The sequence below is a fragment of the Diceros bicornis genome, chromosome 4, assembly GCF_020826845.1.
Source record: "Diceros bicornis minor isolate mBicDic1 chromosome 4, mDicBic1.mat.cur, whole genome shotgun sequence".
NCBI classification, from domain to species: Eukaryota; Metazoa; Chordata; class Mammalia; order Perissodactyla; family Rhinocerotidae; genus Diceros; species Diceros bicornis.
The window spans coordinates 68,645,013-68,664,909 of record NC_080743.1 but is presented as its reverse complement, the minus strand read 5'-3'; the positions used below and the strand labels follow the sequence as shown (position 1 = coordinate 68,664,909).

At 49.9% G+C, this 19,897-nt stretch overlaps 1 protein-coding gene across 4 annotated transcripts in view; it reads left to right on the top strand.

The window, feature by feature from the left end:
• The first annotated feature begins 268 nt into the window (after window positions 1-268).
• OLFML2B (olfactomedin like 2B) overlaps window positions 269-19,897 on the top strand; it is a 37,276-nt gene continuing 17,647 nt past the window's right edge. For all 4 annotated transcript variants that reach the window (XM_058539691.1, XM_058539689.1, XM_058539690.1 and 1 more), the window contains exons 1-4: window positions 269-830; window positions 3,483-3,746; window positions 5,790-5,897; window positions 16,795-16,971. In XM_058539691.1, the coding sequence (XP_058395674.1) occupies window positions 657-830; window positions 3,483-3,746; window positions 5,790-5,897; window positions 16,795-16,971 (723 nt within the window). In that variant the 5' untranslated portion in view covers window positions 269-656. The remainder of the gene's footprint in view (window positions 831-3,482; window positions 3,747-5,789; window positions 5,898-16,794; window positions 16,972-19,897) is intronic.

Sequence of the window (19,897 nt, the reverse complement as noted above, 5' to 3'; positions counted from 1 at the left end):
AGATGAGAGGAGAGGGGCGCTCTTCCGACGTCCCCCAGGCGGGCGCGCGCGGCAGCTGAGGCCCGGTGGAGGCGGGGTCGGCCGGCGGCCCCGCCGACCGAGCCCCGTGCGCTGCCCGGTCCTCCCCCTCCTTCTCCGCGCCGTCACTGGCTGCATCCCCGCGGCCCCGGCACAATAGAGGCTCCGCCCCTCCCTCCGCCCGAGCGCTCCGCGGCTCTCTCTCCCAGCAGATCTCGCCGCCGCCGCCACAGCCCGCCCCGCGCCGGGTCCCCGTGCGCCCCGAGGCTCCCCGCCGCCCGGCCTGGCGCGCCCCGCCCGCATCTGACCGGACCCCTTCCTCCCACCTGAGCCCTTCTGCAGAGGACGGCGCGCTAGGCTAGCCAGTGCCACCTCCACCTTCCCCGTCACCTCCTCCCTCCCTGCGCCCCTCTCTCCACTGGGGCCGCACAGTCGAGGGCTGCTCGCGCCTGGAAGGAGATGACCAGGGTCTCTGGGGCGCACCCGCCTTCCCCGCTCAGCCGCACCCAGCTTTAGAAGGCGCTCTGAGCAGCCACCCGCGGGCTCCAGCCAAGACACGCTCTCGCTTCAGTCCTTGCCCAGACCCCCGACCCCAGCCTTTCTCCGAAGGGGCCGAGCCCCTTCTTGTCGCGTCCCTCATGGCCAAGTCTCTGCTGCTAGTTCTCTGCTTAGCTCTGGTGGTGGCTCCGGACTGGGGGTCCAGCACTCCCCACGCAGGAACCAGCGAGCCCCCAGACGTGAAGACGGCGGCGCCCGCGGGGGATGAGACTCTGCAAAACGAAGCGGACAACCAGGAGAACGTTTTATCTCAGGTAGGACGCGAGTCCCATGCCCACCCCTCTTGCCCTGGGTGGTGCCAAGACCCAGAAGATGGTCCTCACTGAAGCGTTGGGAGGCAGCTGTTTCTCCCCCAATTGCCAAAGGGAGGGGCATTTGCTTTTCATTTATCAGAATATTTTAAGTGAAGGGACATGGGTCCTCCTTTCAAAATCAGGGGTCTCTCGAGGTTACCAAATTAGGAGAAAGGAGAGGAGAAGGAAACTCAGAACTCCCTGAGAAGAAGGGGAAAAAATGAAATCAAAAGCTTGTGGTTCAAGGGTTGTGGAAAGTATGGCCATCTCTTGTCTGTGTGACTGTTTGTCAGAATTGGAATGTGAAAACGGGCAGGCATTTTGGACAGGAGGCCAACGGTGTAACCATGGGGACATATTTCATGGCACAGAGTGAGACACCCAGGCACAAGCTCGGGGTGAAGACAGAACAGCAACATGTGTGATAAGTGTGAGGGGACCTCAAACTAGAGAGACTGACGACAAGACCCCTGTATTGGGGAGGGAGAGTGGAAATGCAGATCCACTCGGGTCTAGCAGATCATCAGTGGGGGGCAAGTGACAGCTGATAGTGACGTCTTTTTAACTGTCCCTTTGCAAAGTCCTTTCAATTGTTTTATCTGACTCAGTCCTCACACATCCTTATTTCCATTCTCTAGATAAGAACCATAAGGCTTGGAACAGGAAAGAGCCCTAGAACAGTAAAAAGTAGGGTAGAGCCAGATCTTCTTGACAGTCTTCAGCCCAGATCTCATGACTGCAAGGGACAGTTCTCTCTGGAGTGTTTATTTCATGCTCTCCAGAGCCGGTTTGATGATGTGTGGTGGAAGACACCATATCTTAAGGATGAGGGATGGCTGAGAAAGGATCCCTAGCTCTGCCTGCACCTCCACTAAGCCCTTGGGCTGGGTCTTGTCTCCTTTCTGTAGAAAGAATGATCAGGCCCACTCTGGCATTTATCAAACACTAGTCTCCTCATCCTGTCTTTAACAATTATGCTAATATATGCCCTATACTCACTCATAACCTCGCACTGACCCCTCTATCGAAAAGACATGAAAGTCCTTCACATTGGGGCTCTGAAACTGGAGCCTCCTGAAAGGAAGGAGTCCACCCAGGGTCTCAGAGGAGGGTTCTGTGGAAATCTAGGCAGAGTTTCAGAGAGCAGACAGCTACAATTTACTGTCAGCCCACAAGGACCAGCTGCTTAAGTCACCTTGAACTACAACTCCTTCTTCCACTGATCCATTCTGTATTTGACAACAGCCCCAAAACAAATATTAGTCTTAGAAGAAACCCAACCTTTGCAGGAAAAACATTACAAGCCTTCTTCCCCCCAAACAGCATCCCAGGAGCATTTCCACTCCAGCGAGCTCAGTGCCTGCCTGCTGGGGTCATTAGTCAAATGAAGGGAACCCTGCTCCATGCCTAGAAAGGGAGCACTGGCTTTGGGGATGCAGGTCTGTTGGAGAGAAGCTGGGAGGAGCGTTTTCCCCAGCAAGTGGCTCCAGAAAGCCTGCTGTTGTGTGTTTTCCTGCCTGGAGAGGCTGACAGGGGCAAGCACTCAGAAGGAAATGTTAGGCATTGTGGAAGCGGCAAGCCCTGCCAGCTTGCTTTCCTGGCTCTGGCCTGGGGTTTGGGTGCAGAAGCTGTTCTAGGAGCCAAGTGAACCCTTAGGCTGAGTAAACTTTACTGACTTCTGGACCTGTCTCTCTCCTCCCAGTTCCCTTTCTCCAAATCTAACCTGTCCTTCGAGGCCCAGATTAAATACCACTTCTTCCAAGAAGTCTTCGCTGGTGCACAGCTGGAGCCACTCTCTGTGGCTTTCTGAGTTCCCACTGCACTGTCCCACTTCAGGGGCACTGATCGCTCTTTCCTTGGTGTGACTGTTATTAATATACCTCCTGCACTGTAAGCTCCTTGAAAGCAAGCTCTCTGGCCCATTTCTTTACCTCTGACAGCACCTAGCACAGTCCCTTCACTCAATAAATGGTGAAGGAATGAATGAGGATAGAAGCAAGTCATCTTCAGATTTGCATATCAGTTTTCCAATCCCTCCATCAATCCCTTCTCCGTGTCCTTTTCTAATCTAAACCTGGATCCTAGCTGAGGCAGGACTGTTGGAAGAATGATGGGGCTCATTTGTTTTTTCCTTTAAATTTATTTATTTATTTTTCCCCAAAGCCCCAGTAGATAGTTGTATGTCATAGCTGCACATCCTTCTAGTTGCTGTATGTGGGACGCAGCCTCAGCATGGCCAGAGAAGCAGTGCGTCGGTGCGCGCCCTGTATCTGAACCCGGGCCGCCAGTAGCGGAGCGCGCGCACTTAACCGCTAAGCCACGGGGCTGGCCCTGTTTTATCCTTTAAATGATGAAAGGCTAAGACCCCTTGCGAAATGCACAGCTTTCCAAGACAAAGGGAGAGAGCTAAGCTCTGAGTGCCTTCAAGGAAATGTCAGAGTCAGCAAATTTTGTGGCGATGATCTCTTCATCCTACAGTTTAGAGTTGTCTGAGGTCTCTGGTTAGCGCAGGACATTTGACAAAGTGAATGGAGAGCCTTCTTCAGGAGCCTGACTGATGCCTGTGTTTGCACCCCCCCAACCTGTTCCCTCTCTCTCTGTCTGTCTGTCTAGTTGCTGGGAGACTATGACAAGGTCAAGGCCGTGTCTGAGGGCTCAGACTGTCAGTGCAAGTGTGTAGTGAGACCCCTGGGCCGAGACGCCTGCCAGAGGATCAACCAGGGGACCTCCAGGAAAGAAGACTTCTACACCGTAGAAACCGTCACCTCAGGCTCGTCCTGCAAGTGTGCCTGTGTTGCACCACCATCGGCCCTCAATCCCTGTGAAGGAGACTTCAGGCTCCAGAAGCTACGGGAGGCAGATGGCCGGGACTTGAAGGTAGGGCCTGGTATGGGGTGATGCCATGGGTGAGAGGGACCCATGAGTCTGGCAAGGCTGTTGTTGGGGATCGTAGGCCTTTGAATAAGTGGGACCTGTTTTAGCCTTTAAAGGAGGTAAGGCCCTGGGCCCTAGAGTGTTGCGTGTGGATCCGAGGCTGATGATCTGACAAACTGGTCATTTGCAACTGGTCATGTCTCAAGAAGATGCCAAGAGCAGAGTGTGCCCGCCTTTCCTTAAGGAGCCAGGGAGGCCGGGCCTGGGAGCAGCTGCCAGGTCCAGCTGGCCAAAAGAACTCGCTGTTCTTCTTCAAGAGAATTACTGCCATGATTTCCTGTCAGCCCAGCATGCACCCCAAAGAGGAGAGAGGCACACAGAGAGCAGTGAACCTTTCAGTCCTCGGCGCAAGGGCTGGGTGACCCAGGGAAGGAGAGGCCTGGGGCCTGTGCCTGTCATCAAACTGTGATCCTGTGATCATAGTCCACAGGGTGGGGAAGCTCAGGCCCTACCTTGGGCAGCCCCATGGGTTGGCCAAGGCCTTCATCTGATCCCTGCCCTCGCCGCTTCACTTGCAGCGTGGGGTAGTGGGATGAGCTTGCTATGCGAGTCAGACAGACCTGGGTTCAAATCACTGCTCTGCCAATACTTACTGCAGAATCCTCCTCAAGTGATTTAACTTGTCTGACCTCAATCTCCTTGAATGAAAAGCGGGAATAATAACATCTACCTTGTGGGTTGTTTTGAGAATCAGTGAGATGACAACCATTGAGTATTTGGCACAATGCCTGACATAGTCAGGGCTCAATAGACACTAGTTCCATTAATGAATGACCGTGTACAGTGCACTGCTGTGCCTGGAACCTGGTACACACTTGGTAACTGGTAGTCATTGATATCCCTTTAAGCAGAGTTTTGTTTACCAGTACAATGAGTGTCCCAGTATTCAGTGCATCCCTCAGAGCTGCAGCTCTGTCATGAAACCACTTTCTGAACCAAAGGCACAGTCACCCAGTTATAGGATTGGAGTCGGGGGCATCTGGAACAACAGCAGGCAACATTTTCTATTAGGAATCAGAAAATCATCATAGTACATACTAACCAGCTACCATTCCGTGTTGCTTACCCAGGATTCAGCTGTCTTCCTCTGGTGGAGAGGAAGGAGATCTTCTCAATATGAATATTTCATGCCTGGAATTTTTCATTTGGAAGCAAGGCTGGGAGATGAGTGGGGAGCAGAGATGGCAAAAGTGTATCCAGCCAACTCTTCTGGGGACTGGTCCTTGGCAGGGAGGCTTGGTTTAAGTGTATCTCATCTTGCCCCTTTGCCTGCTGTACTCTGCATGCCCTGAATGTCACCAGAGCCTCAGCCACCTTCTTCCCAGTGGCTCTGTACTGGCAGGAAGGCCAGTATTGAAAAAACTGAGAAGCCTGGGTGCCCTATGGCAGCTTTCCACCTCAAAGATGGGTCATTGGGTCTCTTTTACTCCACAGTCAGTTTAGCTTTTAGTGCTAAGGAAAAGCTTGTTGGTGTCTTCCAGGGTCTTCCATAGACAGTGAAGTTGAGTGTTTCAGAAGCATATCATCAGGGCATTGAAGTTTATAAGCCATTTTGTTGAGTAGTTATAGATGACCTGTTATGGGCCAGATACTCTGCTGAGTATCTTAGGAAAACAAAGATGTAGGTGACATAGGCACTGCTTTCAAGGAACTCACAGTCTAGAAGGAAAGACAGATGTGCATGCAACTGACAGGTTTAATATGAGAGGTATAAACAGTTTGATGAAGATGTCTAGACCTCAGGTTTACTTGTTCTTGAAGGATTCTCCCATTTTCTTACTCGAGTATTCCAGTAGGCAGAATATACTGACGCCATTGTGCTTGCTTATGTGCCCACCTACACAAGGGCCAATTTCTGAGGGCCACTCTCAAGTCCTGGCTTGTAGCTTCCCTGTCGAGCCTTCAACATGGAGGTCTAAGAGGAAACGTGTCCCCCTAGGTCTGTCTGCCCTGGCCCTGGACTAACACCCTACCCTTGTTTCATAGCTCGCCACCATCATAGACATGCTGGAAGGAGCTTTCTATGGCCTGGATCTCCTGAAGCTGCACTCGGTCACCACCAAACTGGTGGGGCGAGTGGATAAACTGGAAGAGGTAAGGAAGATTCTGGGTTTCCATATCTTTCTCTTGGTAAGGCCCAAAAGTGTATCAAACTTCCCAAGTATTTTTTCAGAAAGCATGTATCCTGACTAGACTTAACCCATTCTATTCTTTGGAAAGAAAAAAATATACATAAAACATTCATCCAAAATCATGCCAAATTGTTGGTGGCAAAGAGAATCAGTGAAATATAAATGTAAATATCTTCTTTTTTCATATGTAAGAACCATATAACCAATGTATTTCTATTTTTACCTTGACTTCCAGGGAACTCAGAGCTAAATAAAATGTAGAGGTACAATAAGCATCTTACTTCTGGTTTTAAGATAGTGTCATCTCCCTTCTGGGTAGATGGTTGTTAATATCTTGTTCTGTTTTTTTTTTTTTTTCCTGTTCTATTGCTTGCCTCTATGTGTATGTGTGTGTATGTGGGGGTGTAATCCATCTCAAATCCATTTCAGAGAAAGAAGACATAAAAATGATTACTAATAAATAATATTCCCTACTGTAAAACATTCAGGCTAATCACCCCCAGGAAGAATGGACTAGTAACGTAATTTTCATAGATAGATACACCACATTATTATGGCTGGGTTCCAGAGAGATGTACAGTTGGGGCCATGGGTTTCAGTCAGTGGTATGTGATGTGATGATGGGAGACAGAAGTCGCTATAGACAATAATAATGTTGACATTGTTTTGTTGCCTTGATGCTTTAACATATAGATAAGAAATCATTTAGTCACCAGAAAAGTAATGATCATCATTCAGCCTTGTCGGTAAGAAGCTGATGGGTATGTTTCTTTGACTGGCATCCAGTTCTTGAACAGATACTTGAAACAGTGACTCAAAGAGCTGCTGCTTCAAGTAGAAATCTATGTATTTTTTGTTGTTGTTGGAGGTATTAGTTGACATATAACATGGTATTAGTTTCAGGTGTGTAACATAATGATTTGATATTTGTATATAATGCAAAATGATCTCTGCAATAAGTCTAGTTAGCATCCATTTATGTAATTTTCAGAATGTTACTCTAAGCGGTAAATTTAATATCACTGTAAACATATCAATATTCTTCATGAAAAAGTGAGCTTTGAGGGGTCTCTCATGGAGGAGCTGAGGTTCCCTGATGGGTGATTAATAGATGTTAAGATATGAAAAAAGTAAGGCTCTTTAGTTTGCCAGGAAGAGCCCTCACTGGACCTAGGAGTCAGGACAGAGTGAATTACTGTGTTAGCTGCCGCAAGCAGCCATGTCTCACTTTCTCCATCTGTAAAGTGGGAAAGGAACCCTACCAACTTTGTATGATTGCTGAGGGGATAAAAGGTGAGCTAGTCATTTTGGAAACACTTTGAAATGGTTAAATGAAACAAGGCGCTTGGGTTATGACCAGATTGGGAATGGTCTACACCATCCTACTACCAATGGACTTCATGCAGGCTTGGGATCTTTCTCCTATTTAAAACCACTTTCTGATTCTTTCAGTTGGGTTCAAAAGGAATTAAACCAGGATCCAATTGGACCTTGGAAACTGGAAGTTACCTCTCTTTCTCTTGGCCCCCAGAGCCATCCAAATGTGCAAGTCCCTTTAAAAGAAGGATTGCATTTTTATAGGAAGAGGAATGACAGCCACCTCTTCTGCTTTCACCTGACCTTGGCAGCCATATGGTTTTTATTCTGTCTGGAGAACACAGCCTGGGAAAGATAGCTCCAGGGATAGAGCACAGTGCTTGTGAGGCCAAGGTCAGATGCTCAGCCCCTGAGAAGGCCAGCTCTGTTCAAGGGCCATAATCTGTTTCCAGCCTTGTCTAGTGGCTGAGCCCTCCCTGCTTGGCAAAGGGTAGGAGTGTGGGTGGATTTGGTGCAATGCCACTACCCCAGCAGGTTGGTATCTTCTGTGCAGTCACACAATAACTGGGTTTTTGCCAAAACCAATCTTAGTTACATCGATGAAAGTTATCTCTTTTTCAAACCTGTGATATATTTAGTAGCAAAAACTGGACCTTTATAATAATAATAATAATAATCCCTTATATTTGTGTAGCATTTATGGTTTTTAAAGCATTCCATATACATTTAGCTCATTTGTTCCCGTGAGCTGGACAGGATGAGAGACCTAAGGAGATTAGATGCTTTCCCTGTGATTGTGGTGCTAAGACAGTATGGGCTGGGCTCAGGCCTTCTAGTTCCTGGTCCAGGGCTCTTTCTAATCAACCCTATAAGCGTCTTCAAATCATTGCTGTCTGCTCTGGAAGCATCAGTTTTTCCTAACCAGAACTTAAAACAGTAACTCTTCCAAGGTAATTTCTAGGCAGAACCATGGCTGTATCCCATAAATCCCCTAAATAGGATTAAAGTTGAGTTAGGGAAGGTCCCATCCAGTGAGAGGTTCCCCAAACCAGGCAGTCCAAAGTGACAGGGTGCTGTGGTGTGACAGTAGTCACAGACGGGTCTGGGCCCGTAGAGCAGAGCAATGTCTCTTGGCTTGAGGTCCAGCCACTCGTCTCCTGGCTCATGTCGGCTGACTCTGTCTGCAGTCTACAGTCACTGAAAAGGCAGAATCTTAGGTAAATGGAAAAAACACTCTTCCAGCCTGGCTCTGCAGGAGGAATGGAAGGGAAATTCTGCTCCTGGTCTTTGGATATTCTGAAATCCCAAGAGGAGTTCTTTGGAGGTCAGACCAGACAAAAGGGGTCAGATTGGAGGGGCATTTTTCCCAGAATCGGATCAGTACTTGGCAGTAGAAGCGGGCACGCATGTGTACATCCACTTGGGTGTGTAGGAGGCTGTAGGAATGGAAACTCCATTTGTAGATGAAAGAGGAAGGAAGGAGAACTGGAATCTGAACTGTTCAGAGTCTTACCTCTTGGTGAAATCAGCTGTGGGAGTTCTGCTTAGTGGAGTGATTTTGGTTAAGCTTTTGTTTTATATTGTGAAAGATAACACATGCATAGAAAAGTGCATAAACAATGGATAGCTTAACAAATTATTATAAAGCAAATACTTGTGTAACTACCACCCAGCTCAAGAAACACAGCAATGCTAACACCCCAAAAGACCCCACATGCCCTCTCCTACTCACACCCCCTCCCTGAAGGAAACCTCTATCCTGACTTTTATGTTAATCACCTTCCTTGATTTTCTTTATAGTTTCATCATCTAAGAACAATAGTTTTGTCTGTTTTTGAACTGTAAATATATAGAATCCTACAGACTCATGTATCTGTGTGTGTGTTTTGGGCTTCTTTCACTCAACTTTATGTTTTTGATACTTATGTATATTGTATTTTTGTCTTGTAGTTCTTTCGTTTTTATTGCTATTGTATGAATATACCACAATTTGATGATGGATATGGGGGTTGTTTTCTTTTTTTTTTTTTTTTTTAATTTTTTTTAATGATTATTTTTTTTTAATTTTATTTATTTATTTTTTTCCCCCAAAGCCCCAGTAGATAGTTGTATGTCATAGCTGCATATCCTTCTAGTTGCTGTATGTGGGACACGGCCTCAGCATGGCCGGAGAAGTGGTGCGTTGGTGCGCACCCGGGATCCGAACCCGGGCCGCCAGCAGCGGAGCATGCGCACTTAACCGCTAAGCCACGGGGCCGGCCCTGGGGGTTGTTTTCTGTTTTGTAGTTCATAATTCATAACAGCCCCAGGAGCACTGCTCTACGTGAACTTCTCTGTGTGTGAACCCTGGGCCCGCACATGCATGCCTTTCTCTATGGTATATAAATAGGAATGGAACTACTGGGCAATTAGTTATGCTCATTTCAACTTTAGAGGATATTGCCAAATTGTTCTCCCAAGTGGCAGTACAAGTTTACATTCCTTCCAGCAGGGTATGAAAGTTCCACACACACTCTCACCAACACTTGGGATTGTTAGACTGCCTAATTTGTGTCAGTTTGGAGAATGTTATCTTAGTAGGGCCATTTCACTGTGTTCCAAAAACTTAACCCTGAAAACATCTTTCCTGTTCACCTGGTGGAGGCCTGAATCCCCATGGACATTCCTCTAGAACTGGTCCAGGTGAGAAGTAACATCCAAGGTGGTCAGCAGTCCAATAACCTTTAATGTGGTAGACCCAGGCTGACCCTCTCCAGGAGTGGTGGGAGGGGGAAGGGAAGACAGGAAGTATGGGTGGGTGTTGGAGTTGGGGGTGGGGGTGGGCACACAGAATAGGTGCCAGGAGAGATGGGAATTAGAAGTCTAGAAGGAAAATCTGTAGCTTCCCAAAGGCAAAGGCAAACCCTGTCCATTGCATGTAGACCTGGCAGTGGCATTGACTCAGCTCAAGAAGACTTTTACCCTGAGCTCTGAGTGCACCCAGGGACCCAAAGACCTGTATGCTGCCCAGGCCTAAAAATGGATTCTGAAGGCAGCAGGACAAAGAGACATGGGGTACAACACCTAGTACCACATACCGCTTTCAGGAGCAGATTTATTATCAAAGTGGAGAAAAAGACAAATAGAGCCACAGATCATTAAAATAATCTCTTCTAGCATCAAGGCTTTAGTTGAATTAAGTCACGCCAAATTGCAACTGTTTGGAGAAATGCCCCACTACTACTTAGCTGCCGGACAACTGTCAACGTTTATAAGTACTTGGATATGTGTAAGACTGTGTATGCATGTGCCTTTGTATACATACGGGTGCATATCCTGCACTCTTGAAATGGATGCGTGCCTGTAAGCTTCCTGAAGCGTGGTTTCTGTGGCTGCAGCCCTGCCCCTTCTAGTGTGCGTGACTTCTCTTTCTCTCGCGCCTACCTCCTGGAATTCACAAACCCTGTCCATGAGCCCAGATGGACACCGTGGAGCCTTGTGTGTCATCTGAAGCCTTTTCTCCTGATAGTGTTGTGTCCACGTAAGCTTTAAAGTCTACGATGGATTTAGCAGATCCAGAACTGGCCCGTGCCCCAGAACGTGCTGGCATAGGCCTTGCTGAGGCTTCCCCCCCAAACCTAAGGATTTGGTGGCTTTTGTGTTTCTGGTCTGGAAGGCAAGATCAAAGGAGTGTTCCTGACCCAGGGGGATATATCTTTTGACTAACTAATAGGAAAATGTAGTTTTCATCTGTGCAGACTTGGCTGTGACTTAGGGGAGCTGTCTCTTTCCAAGCCTCCCCATTCTGCCTGCCCTCCACTCCCATCGAGACACCCCAAGTGCTCACTCTCTCTCTTGACCAAATCTACTTGCAGGGACAGGTTTGCTGTGAGTCATTCTACTCTTCTCCTGACTCAAGTGCAGCCTTGGAGAGCGGGTGTCCCTCACCCTGTCTGACCACAGTGTCATCAGCTGTGAAAAGGGAGAAGGTTGGAGATAATATTTCTAAGATACATTTCAGCTCTAACGTTATTTAATTCAATTTACGTCTTAATATGAGTTCAAGTCAATATATTACGTCTCCTGGGGTTATGTATACTTCAAATCTAATTTGTTACTGTGGAATGAAAGGTTTTCTTCTTGGCTAAAGGGATTTAAGGTGTGAGTCAGCCCTCCACCTGCTGGCCTAGGAATGGCTTGTAGCTGCCAGGATGTGAGGGAGCATGTGGCTGCAGTTAAAGTGTGGGGTTCTCCCTAATATGGAAAGTCATCATCAGAGGCCTGGAACTTCTTGCTCTTTATTTGTTTGGCTATCTTCCAGGCTGTGGACTTTTGAGGGCAACCAGGGTCTAAGTCATCTTTGTTTCCCAGGTCTTAGCCCAGCGCCTGGTGTGGACTAGATGCTCAACAGCTGTTTGGGAGCCATTGAACGTGGCAGCTGGGGGCCCCCTGCACCCAGGCTGGCTGCCCGTCTGTGTCAGCTGTGGTCGGAGGGATTGTGCTGAGTCCGGCCTGTCCTGTCATCGGGAGCACCAGCTGTTTCTAACTGCTGTCCCCCTCTAGCTCTCTTATGAGGGGCTGGAGACAGCTGTCGGCTGGGGCGGCTGTCCCAGGCCACCTGGTCCTGGTTGTGTCCTGGAGACTCAGAGTGGGGAAGGGCAGGGCCAGATGATGGGAACCTCAAGCCGTCCCACCAAGGGTCCAGTTACCCCCACACTTACTCACTTCACTCCGTCAAGAAAGCCTGTGCCCTCTGCCCTCAGGCTTGCCGTCTGCATCCGGGCCCTGTGCACATCCAGCCATCTGCCGGAGGGGGTCGGGTGACCTCCGCAGATGTGGGAGCGCGTGCTTGCCTCATGCCTTGGGCTCAGGTTTGGCCCAGCTACAGTCCAGCTTAGTCTCCTCCTACAGGTGTCTGGTGTGTCTCTTGACAACACACCAGCCTTGGGTCTTCGCCTTCCTCCCTGCCCCAACCACACCAAACCTTAGCTCCCCTCTCTTTTCCGCCTGCATATCTGCTACTGAGATCCCAAGGGTCTGTCCGCCTCCAACTTTACCTCCATGTGTCTAGCCCTATTTTGTGCCTGGCACTGTGCCCCGTGCAGGCCCTCATTCATTCTCCATACCAAGCCTGGTGAGGGGGTATCGTTACTCCTCCTTTTTCCACCTGGGGCCTGGAGAGGTCCCATCACTTGCCTTATGTGGTTACATAACCAGGCAGTGACCTTGGTGTGGGTTTCACACCTGGTCTCCAGAGCCAGCACCTTCCCCCACCACACCCCTGTCCCTGGTTCTGGTTGGGAAAACAAGACCACAGAGAGCTGTCAGGGCTCTGCACCATGATCATCTTTCCCTCGAGTCTCAGCGCTTTTGCCTTAAGCTGCTACGTGGTCTCACCCAGGCACGCACACACTTGTCCAACAGCTGGACAAGGTCAGGACACAGTTTGTACCTGTGGAACAGCTTTACCCCTGACGCCTGTTTCACCTGTCTGCACACCTGGTTGTGTTGATCCTCCTAAAGCTGTGCTCTGACCAAGTATGCTGCCCAGTGCTGACTGCCAGCTGTATCCCCAACTCCACCTGTATCCAGTGCCCTCTTGCCGAGGGACCCTGCCTAGTTTGCACGCTCCTCGCCTCTGGTATCTGTGCATGGGCTATAGTCAGCATGGGATACCTGTCCCCATTTGGCAGTGCAGGCTTGCTCTCAGCAGGCACCCTCTGATGCCCAACTGCATGCCCCTCCAGCACGTGGTACTTGTTCTGTGAACACCTCTCAGTTTCTTGGCTCTCTCTGGCCCATGGACCCATGACACAGTTCCCAGATCTTTCATTGCCTTGGCTGGCTGTGTCCAGCCTTCTGTGCCAGCCCTCTGTCTACCTGCTCTTTCTCCTCCCACCCTCCTTCCTCTTCACGGTGCCAGGATCCTTGTCAGGGGCCATGTGGTGTGCTCACCCCTGCTAGGTAGGCACCCTTCCCGCCTCCTCTACCACATTGCCATCACTGCCCCCAAGCCAAGCTGCACACGTCATAAACGTTGCTGTTGCAGCTGTCCCAGAAGGGAAGAGCCTGGAGCATGAAGTCATGGGGTTCACCCTTCTGCCAGGGCAGGATCGAGAGTGCCCTGTGTGGGTGGCATCCCCCACCTCCTGAGAAGTGCCCCACAAAAGGCCCTCCGTGTGAGGAAAGCAGAGCCCCAGGGACGAGTGGGGGACCCTGCAAGGCCAGCACCCCTGGGTTAGAGATGGCTGAATGGGGGGTGGCCACGGAGGGGCCTGCTGCTGCTGCCCTGGTGGACGCCAGCTGGCTCAGCCCAGCAGGCCAGTGGGGTGATGCCACCGCCAGCCTGGTGTTTATTCAGGCGGCTGGCGGGCTTCGCCGTTCCCATGAGGAGAATAAACTATATTGCTCCTCTGGGTTCTCAGGGCCAGGCCTGCCTCAAACCCTCCTCTGTGGAAACCTGGAATAATGGCTCTTCACTAAAAGCAGAAAGGGGATTGGAGATATATTAATCAATGAGAAGAGGGGCCTGCCGGGGGCCTAGAAACCCCAAGATCTGGGGGGCAGGAGCTAAATCTGGGGAACTGCCCCTTTGCCTCACAGGGAATGCATGGCCAATGCTGATAACTCTGTCAAGGTGTTCAGGAATCAGGCGGCATCTTGTTTTAGCAGTAAGGCTACTTGGGCCAAGCCATTGGGTCCACCCAGAGTGGAGTCCTAGGGTCATGGCTGGGCAGCAGATGTGGGCACACCTCAGTCCCCACCTTAGAGACGTGTTATCTGTTGACCTTGCCGAGGAGTCAGAACCTGCATCTGTCACATCGCCCTGACTTACTTTCAGTTAGTTGATGCTTTCTTGTTTATTTCTTGCTTATTGCTTACTTCCCCTCATGGAGGGTGGTCTTCATCAGAGCAGGGTCCTTGCCGGTCTGGCTTACACTTGACCCCTCAGTGCCTGCCCAGAACTGAACACATCAATGCATTAATGGAGAAGTAGCATATTGAACCCCTGAACCTGCTGGGCTTCATTGTATGTGTCAAGATGTGAGCATTTCAGGGGGAGACACATGGATGCTACTCTTAGCAGGTGCTTACAGATGGACAGAAGTGCTTGACTCTCACTAAGGCACTGGGAACTTTCCCTCTCGTGCCCCAGAAAGAACCTGGCTCCTATAAAACAGCCTCTCGCACACATTTTGGCCCCCTTTCCAGCAGCTCTATCCCAAGCTTCCTACGTTTAAGGCAGTGCTTCTTAAATTTTAATGTGTCTGCAGATCACCTGCGATCTTGTTAAAATGCACATTCTGGTTCAGCAGGTCTGGGTGGGGCCTGAGAGTCTGCATTTCTAACAAGCTCTCCTGTCATGGAGTGACACCTGTGTGGCTAGTCTCTTGACCACACTTTGAGTAGCAAGGACTTATGGGAGTCCAACATTTGCATATTTATTTGCATATGCAAAGCTTATAGTATATCCTGAGACCAAGCTGCAAGTATTCACAGGCCCCTTTCATGTGCTCCGTGCTGCTTGAGAGCTGGCTGAGTGCCAGGACCCTCTCCCCATGTTATTAGTGACGCAGCAAGTGAACTGAAGAAGCGAGGGCAAGGAGGGTGGGTGCTGGGTTCAGCTCTGCCCCTTTTTTTGTGATCTTGGGCAAATCACACCCTTATTCTGGGCCTCACAGATGAAATGAAGGGTTAGGCTTGAGCTCTGGGGTCTATTCCAGCTGTAACATTCTATGAAAAATACCAACCACTTAGTATTTCCGTGCACTTCCACGTATATTAAGTCATTTACTCCTCATAACAATGCAGAGAGAAAGTACTGGTATTATCCCCGTTTTACGCATGGGCAAGCTGAAGCCCACGGAGTTTAAGAAATTTGTCCAAGATCACAGATTTAGCGATAGCAGCATTGAGGTGTGAACCCAACTGTTCCCTCTAGAATCCATGCTGGATTAACCACTGCACTTGACTGCCCCTGATAGCACCTATCAGGAGTGACTACACACCCAATAAGACCACTCATTCCGGGTATTCTTGAAACAAGACCTCTTTCTCTTGGGCTTTAGCTCCCACTGTTCATTCAGTGTGATTTAGAGAGGCTGACTCAGTCTAAGCCCCCCAGAACACATCGAGCCCTTCCAGTGCTCAGAATCTGGCGTGCAGGGAAATGCCATAAGGATGGCATGGCTGGTGGTTCTGGAGCCTCGTTGGTTTTAACAAGCACCTAGTGGGCTCTTCTGGAGAAGCCCCTGTAGGAGCCACCAGAGCCGCAGTGTCTGGGTGTCACCATCTGCCTGGATACATACACAGCCACCCCCCGGCCCTGAGCCACTGTGGTTTCCCTCTAGGATATCAGTAGCATCTTACCAGGCTGCACGCTGTGCCTGGCAACATTTGAGCTTTTACCCTTCCCATGTCTGTTAAAGAAAGATGGAAAGCAAATGCATCCTCTGTTTCACACAGTTGCTTCCTCTACCAACCTCATAAACAGGGCCCAAAGGAGAACATCGCATGTAAAAATTCAGATGCTCATGGAAACCTTAGAATGGGAGCCAAAGTTGGACCGTGTTGGATCTCAGTGTAGTAAACTTCTCTAAAAATAACTGGAGGAGACAGGGCGCCTCTCAGCCTGTCCACAATTGTCCATGATTCAAATCACATACAGCATTCACCTCCAGGACGCTGCCTCTCTGCCTTGAGTCCATTCCTGCCCTCCTCTGAGCTCGCTAAACCTCATATTTGCCACTTACAGAACCCGATGTGGTTGGTCATCTTTTTCCTGCAAGGTGGACCCTCTCTCCCCAGTTATATCCCCCGGCCCCACATCGGACAAGAACCCCGGGGGTATTTAGAGCCTTTCTTTCTGCCGCACTGTGCCTTAGACACACAGCAGGCACTCACCAGTGTTGGTTGACTGAAGTGAAGCTTTGGTCCTTTCTGGTATGAACCGTGTCTGGAACATGGCTAATTTGCCAAGTGGGGGTCATTTAGAAAACTGTTTTTATGAGTAAATGAAAAGTTTAAAGCCAGCCTATCCATTTTCTATATGGGGGAATATATATGGGGAATAGTTTGTGCTCATTAGAAAAGCAGATTAAGTAGATTTCTTTGGCCACCTCTTCTAAAATTGCTTAGAAAACCCTTCTTTCCTTAATTGAGCTACTGGTTCTCATGTATGAGGTGCAAGTGAGTGGAATGTTTTTGTAATGTTACTCGTCACTGGATAAGAGTGGACTATGTACAAACAACAGAAAAAGAGCAGGTGTCCTGGTGGCCCAGAGGCATGGCAATGTTATTATTAGGAAAGCTGTGGTGGTCTTAGGCATTATTTCCAGCAGTGGGACATAACGGAGCCAAGCTGTCCCAAAATGCTGCCTGGAACCTGGCACCAGTCCTCAGCACAGGGCTGGGCACACGCTGGGGCCCCAATCGCTTCTTGCCCGATTTCTCAGTCTGTCTGTGTGTCTCCATGCTCTGAGCAGAAGACGGCTGCCAGCTGCCTCCTGCTTGTCTTCAGAGCACTTTAATGGATCCTCTTTTTAAATTTTTTCTCTTCTCAGGAAGTTTCTAAAAACCTCACCAAGGAAAACGAGCACATCAAAGAGGACGTGGAAGAAATTCGAACTGAGATGAACAAACAAGGCAAAGAGAACTGCTCCAATAACATCCTAGACAGCATGCCAGACATCCACTCGGCCCTGCAGAGGGACGCAGCGGCAGCCTACACCCACCCAGAGGTATGGCCCTGGCCTCCACGGGCCTCTGACCGCAGCCACCGGGAAGCCTGCTGCCAGCACCTCAGGTGTGCGTAGAGCTTTCGGGTCCTTCCACAGTCATGGTCCCATTTCATCTCTACAAGAGTTCTATAGGTCTGCTGGGGCAGGGGTTGACCCTGTTTTATTTAACACTGAAGCCCAGAGAGGTTCGGCAAGTAAGTGTTGAAGCCAGGACTGAAATCTGGGTCTCCTGCATCCCAGGCCCTGCTCTTTTCATTATCCCTGATCCCGCCTTTGTGAGCATCCCTTGCCTTTTTAAGTAAGGGAGGGTATACGTGCTGGCTTGTCTGAGCCCATCTGGTTCACTCCTGCTGTCCTGGCATAATTATTAAGAGCACTTTCTTTCACTCTGAAAAGTGCCCCAGTTTGGAAACAATGAGTTATGTGGTCCTCCCTGTTTCTAAGGGACTTGGTAATGCACGGCGTGCTTTCGTCACGGTCGCATGTGGTCTTCACCACAGCCGTGGGAGGCAGGCCGGGCCGCGATCAACATCTTCACTTTGCAGATGAGGAAACAGATCCGTGAATGCTCATGGTCTCCCTCGCTCAGCCGCAAAGGGGTGGCAGAGGGTCTCAAACCTCTGTGTCTTCCCATCCGGTTGTGTCCTGAGCACGATGTCACCGAGGCATGAAATGGAACACTGTCTAATGTGGCTTGAGTGATGCCACAAGACCCGCTTGCTTAAAAATACCTCCCCATTTGGTGCCTGTTTCTTTTGGCTCCAGTTACTAAGTTATGTTTATGTGCTAATGTGAATGCGTTACCATTTAGTGTGTTGGGTTATCTCCTAAGTTGGTGCCCAAGAAACAGGCGTTAATTGGGGAGATAACCCGAAAGAGTGGAAGAGGAAGAGGTAGATTTTGTCGGCAGGACTTGGAGAGTGAGGGATGCGACGAGCGAGGCAGGTCTGGATGACGTCTTATGAGAGGGGTCCCTGGACCCCAGGGGATAGCAGCAGTTAAGAGAGGCCTTGTTGACTTTGACTGGCAGCTGAGGGTCAGTGGTGGACGGCAGAGCGTGGATTCCAGGTGTACCGCTGAGGGGTCCCCTCAGCCTGGGGCAGTCGGGCAGGGTGTGGACGGAGCAGGGCCTGGGACAGTCAGAGCCCCTGACCTGTTGCTCTATGTGCTGTGACGTGAAAAAGGGCTGGGCAGCACTGCTACCTAGGACTCTGTTGTCTGGGTCGTTAAGGACTGGGTACAGGGGCCAGCCCAGTGGCATAGTGGTTGAGTTTGTGCACTCCTCTTTAGTGGCCCGGGGTTTGCAGGTTCGATCCTGGGCACGGATCCACACACCGATCATCAAGCCAGGCTGTGGCGGCGTCCCACATACAAAATAGAGGAAGATTGGCACAGATGTTAGCTCAGGGCTAATCTTCCTCAACAACAAAAAAAAGAATTGGGGTACAAGAAGAAGTCAGACACGGTATGTGGGCTTGGAACTCTTGGGCAGAGAAACTCATCAAGGTGGCGCCAACCAGGCAGCAGCTGTGGGTGTGGGGAGGCCTGGGCACATGTGTTCCGAAGGCAGGATAGCAGGCGGATTAGGGCTTTGGAGGCATGAAACCCTAAAGAGAGTATGGTGCCTGCACCCTGCCCAATATATAGCTCAAAATAAAACCAATTCCAAACCAGAAAATAAGTAGAAGGAAGGCCAATAATTTTCAGGCTTTGCCCATGATGACTGCTTTGATGCCTTTTTGGAAATATCATATTCCTTCAAAAAGTATTTTTATTCTCATTTTTGTGTGTCCCTGACGTGATAGCTACTGAACACGTGTTTAGTCTGCTTGGTGGGTCATCCCTGAGCGAGTCTGATCTTGTAAACCAAAGAGCCAGAGGACATTTGGGCTGGAAGAGAGCCTGGAGGCACCCGCTCATCACACCTGGGGTCCAGCGGCTCCTATGGCAGCCCATCTGGCATCCTGCATCGGCCTGGCTGCCCAGTGGAGTCAGGCGCTCCATGCCATCTCTGGCTTCCAATTTCCCAGTCAGCTAAGCTTGAGAATTCATCTGTTTGTCTCAATGACACATTATGTGGTATGTTCAGGAACCCAGCTCAGATTTCCTGAGAGCACACAGCAAACCAAATCAAACACACCAAACTTTTTCTCCTTGCTCAGCAAAGCCCTTTCCCCTCCTGAAATCCCCATTCATCACACTGCTGACATTAGCACAATCCATCCAAACCAGGGTGGTGGGGGAAGAGCCAGGGCCAGGGAGGGGCTGGAAAGGAGGCAGTGGTGAAGGAGGCCAAAGGCTAGGATCTTCCTGTCCCCCTTCATCCCTCTGTCTCTTTAGTGAACCCCATGCTGGAAAGGGGGTGAATGCAGTATCTGAGTTTGGTTGTTATTTTCAGGATTCTCATAGGTGATGTTAAGGTTTCTCAGAATGGTGAATGGCAATTCGTTGGAGGCCTCTCTCCAAGAAGGTCTTTGCCTAGAGGGTTGGCAGGGGGCTCTGGGGGCTGGGTTGGGAGTGGGAACATCGGGCTGCCAGGAGTTGAAGTCATACAACAGACTCTTGGATTAACAGAGAGAAGAAATCAAAGCTTGGTGGGGGCTGCTGCTGCCCAGTGCATCCTGTCGCCAGTGAATCCAAGGAAATTATATGTTCTCTGGCAGAGGCTGTCCATGGTCTTGCTCCATCTCCTTGGCTGGGAGAAAGAACTGCTGTTCCCACCCGTCCCTGAGAGCCTGGAATTAAAGACAGTTCCTGGGGTTTGCCACGAAGAAATGACAACCTGCTTTTGCAATGCAGAGGGAACCAGGGTCCTGCGATTAGCTGGCCCACAGCGTCTGAGTCAAGGGCTAGGGCCTCTTGTCAGCCTCCTAGCCTGCTCTTTCCAGTGCAAAATGAGGGATCTCCAAGTCTGCTGGGCAGTAGC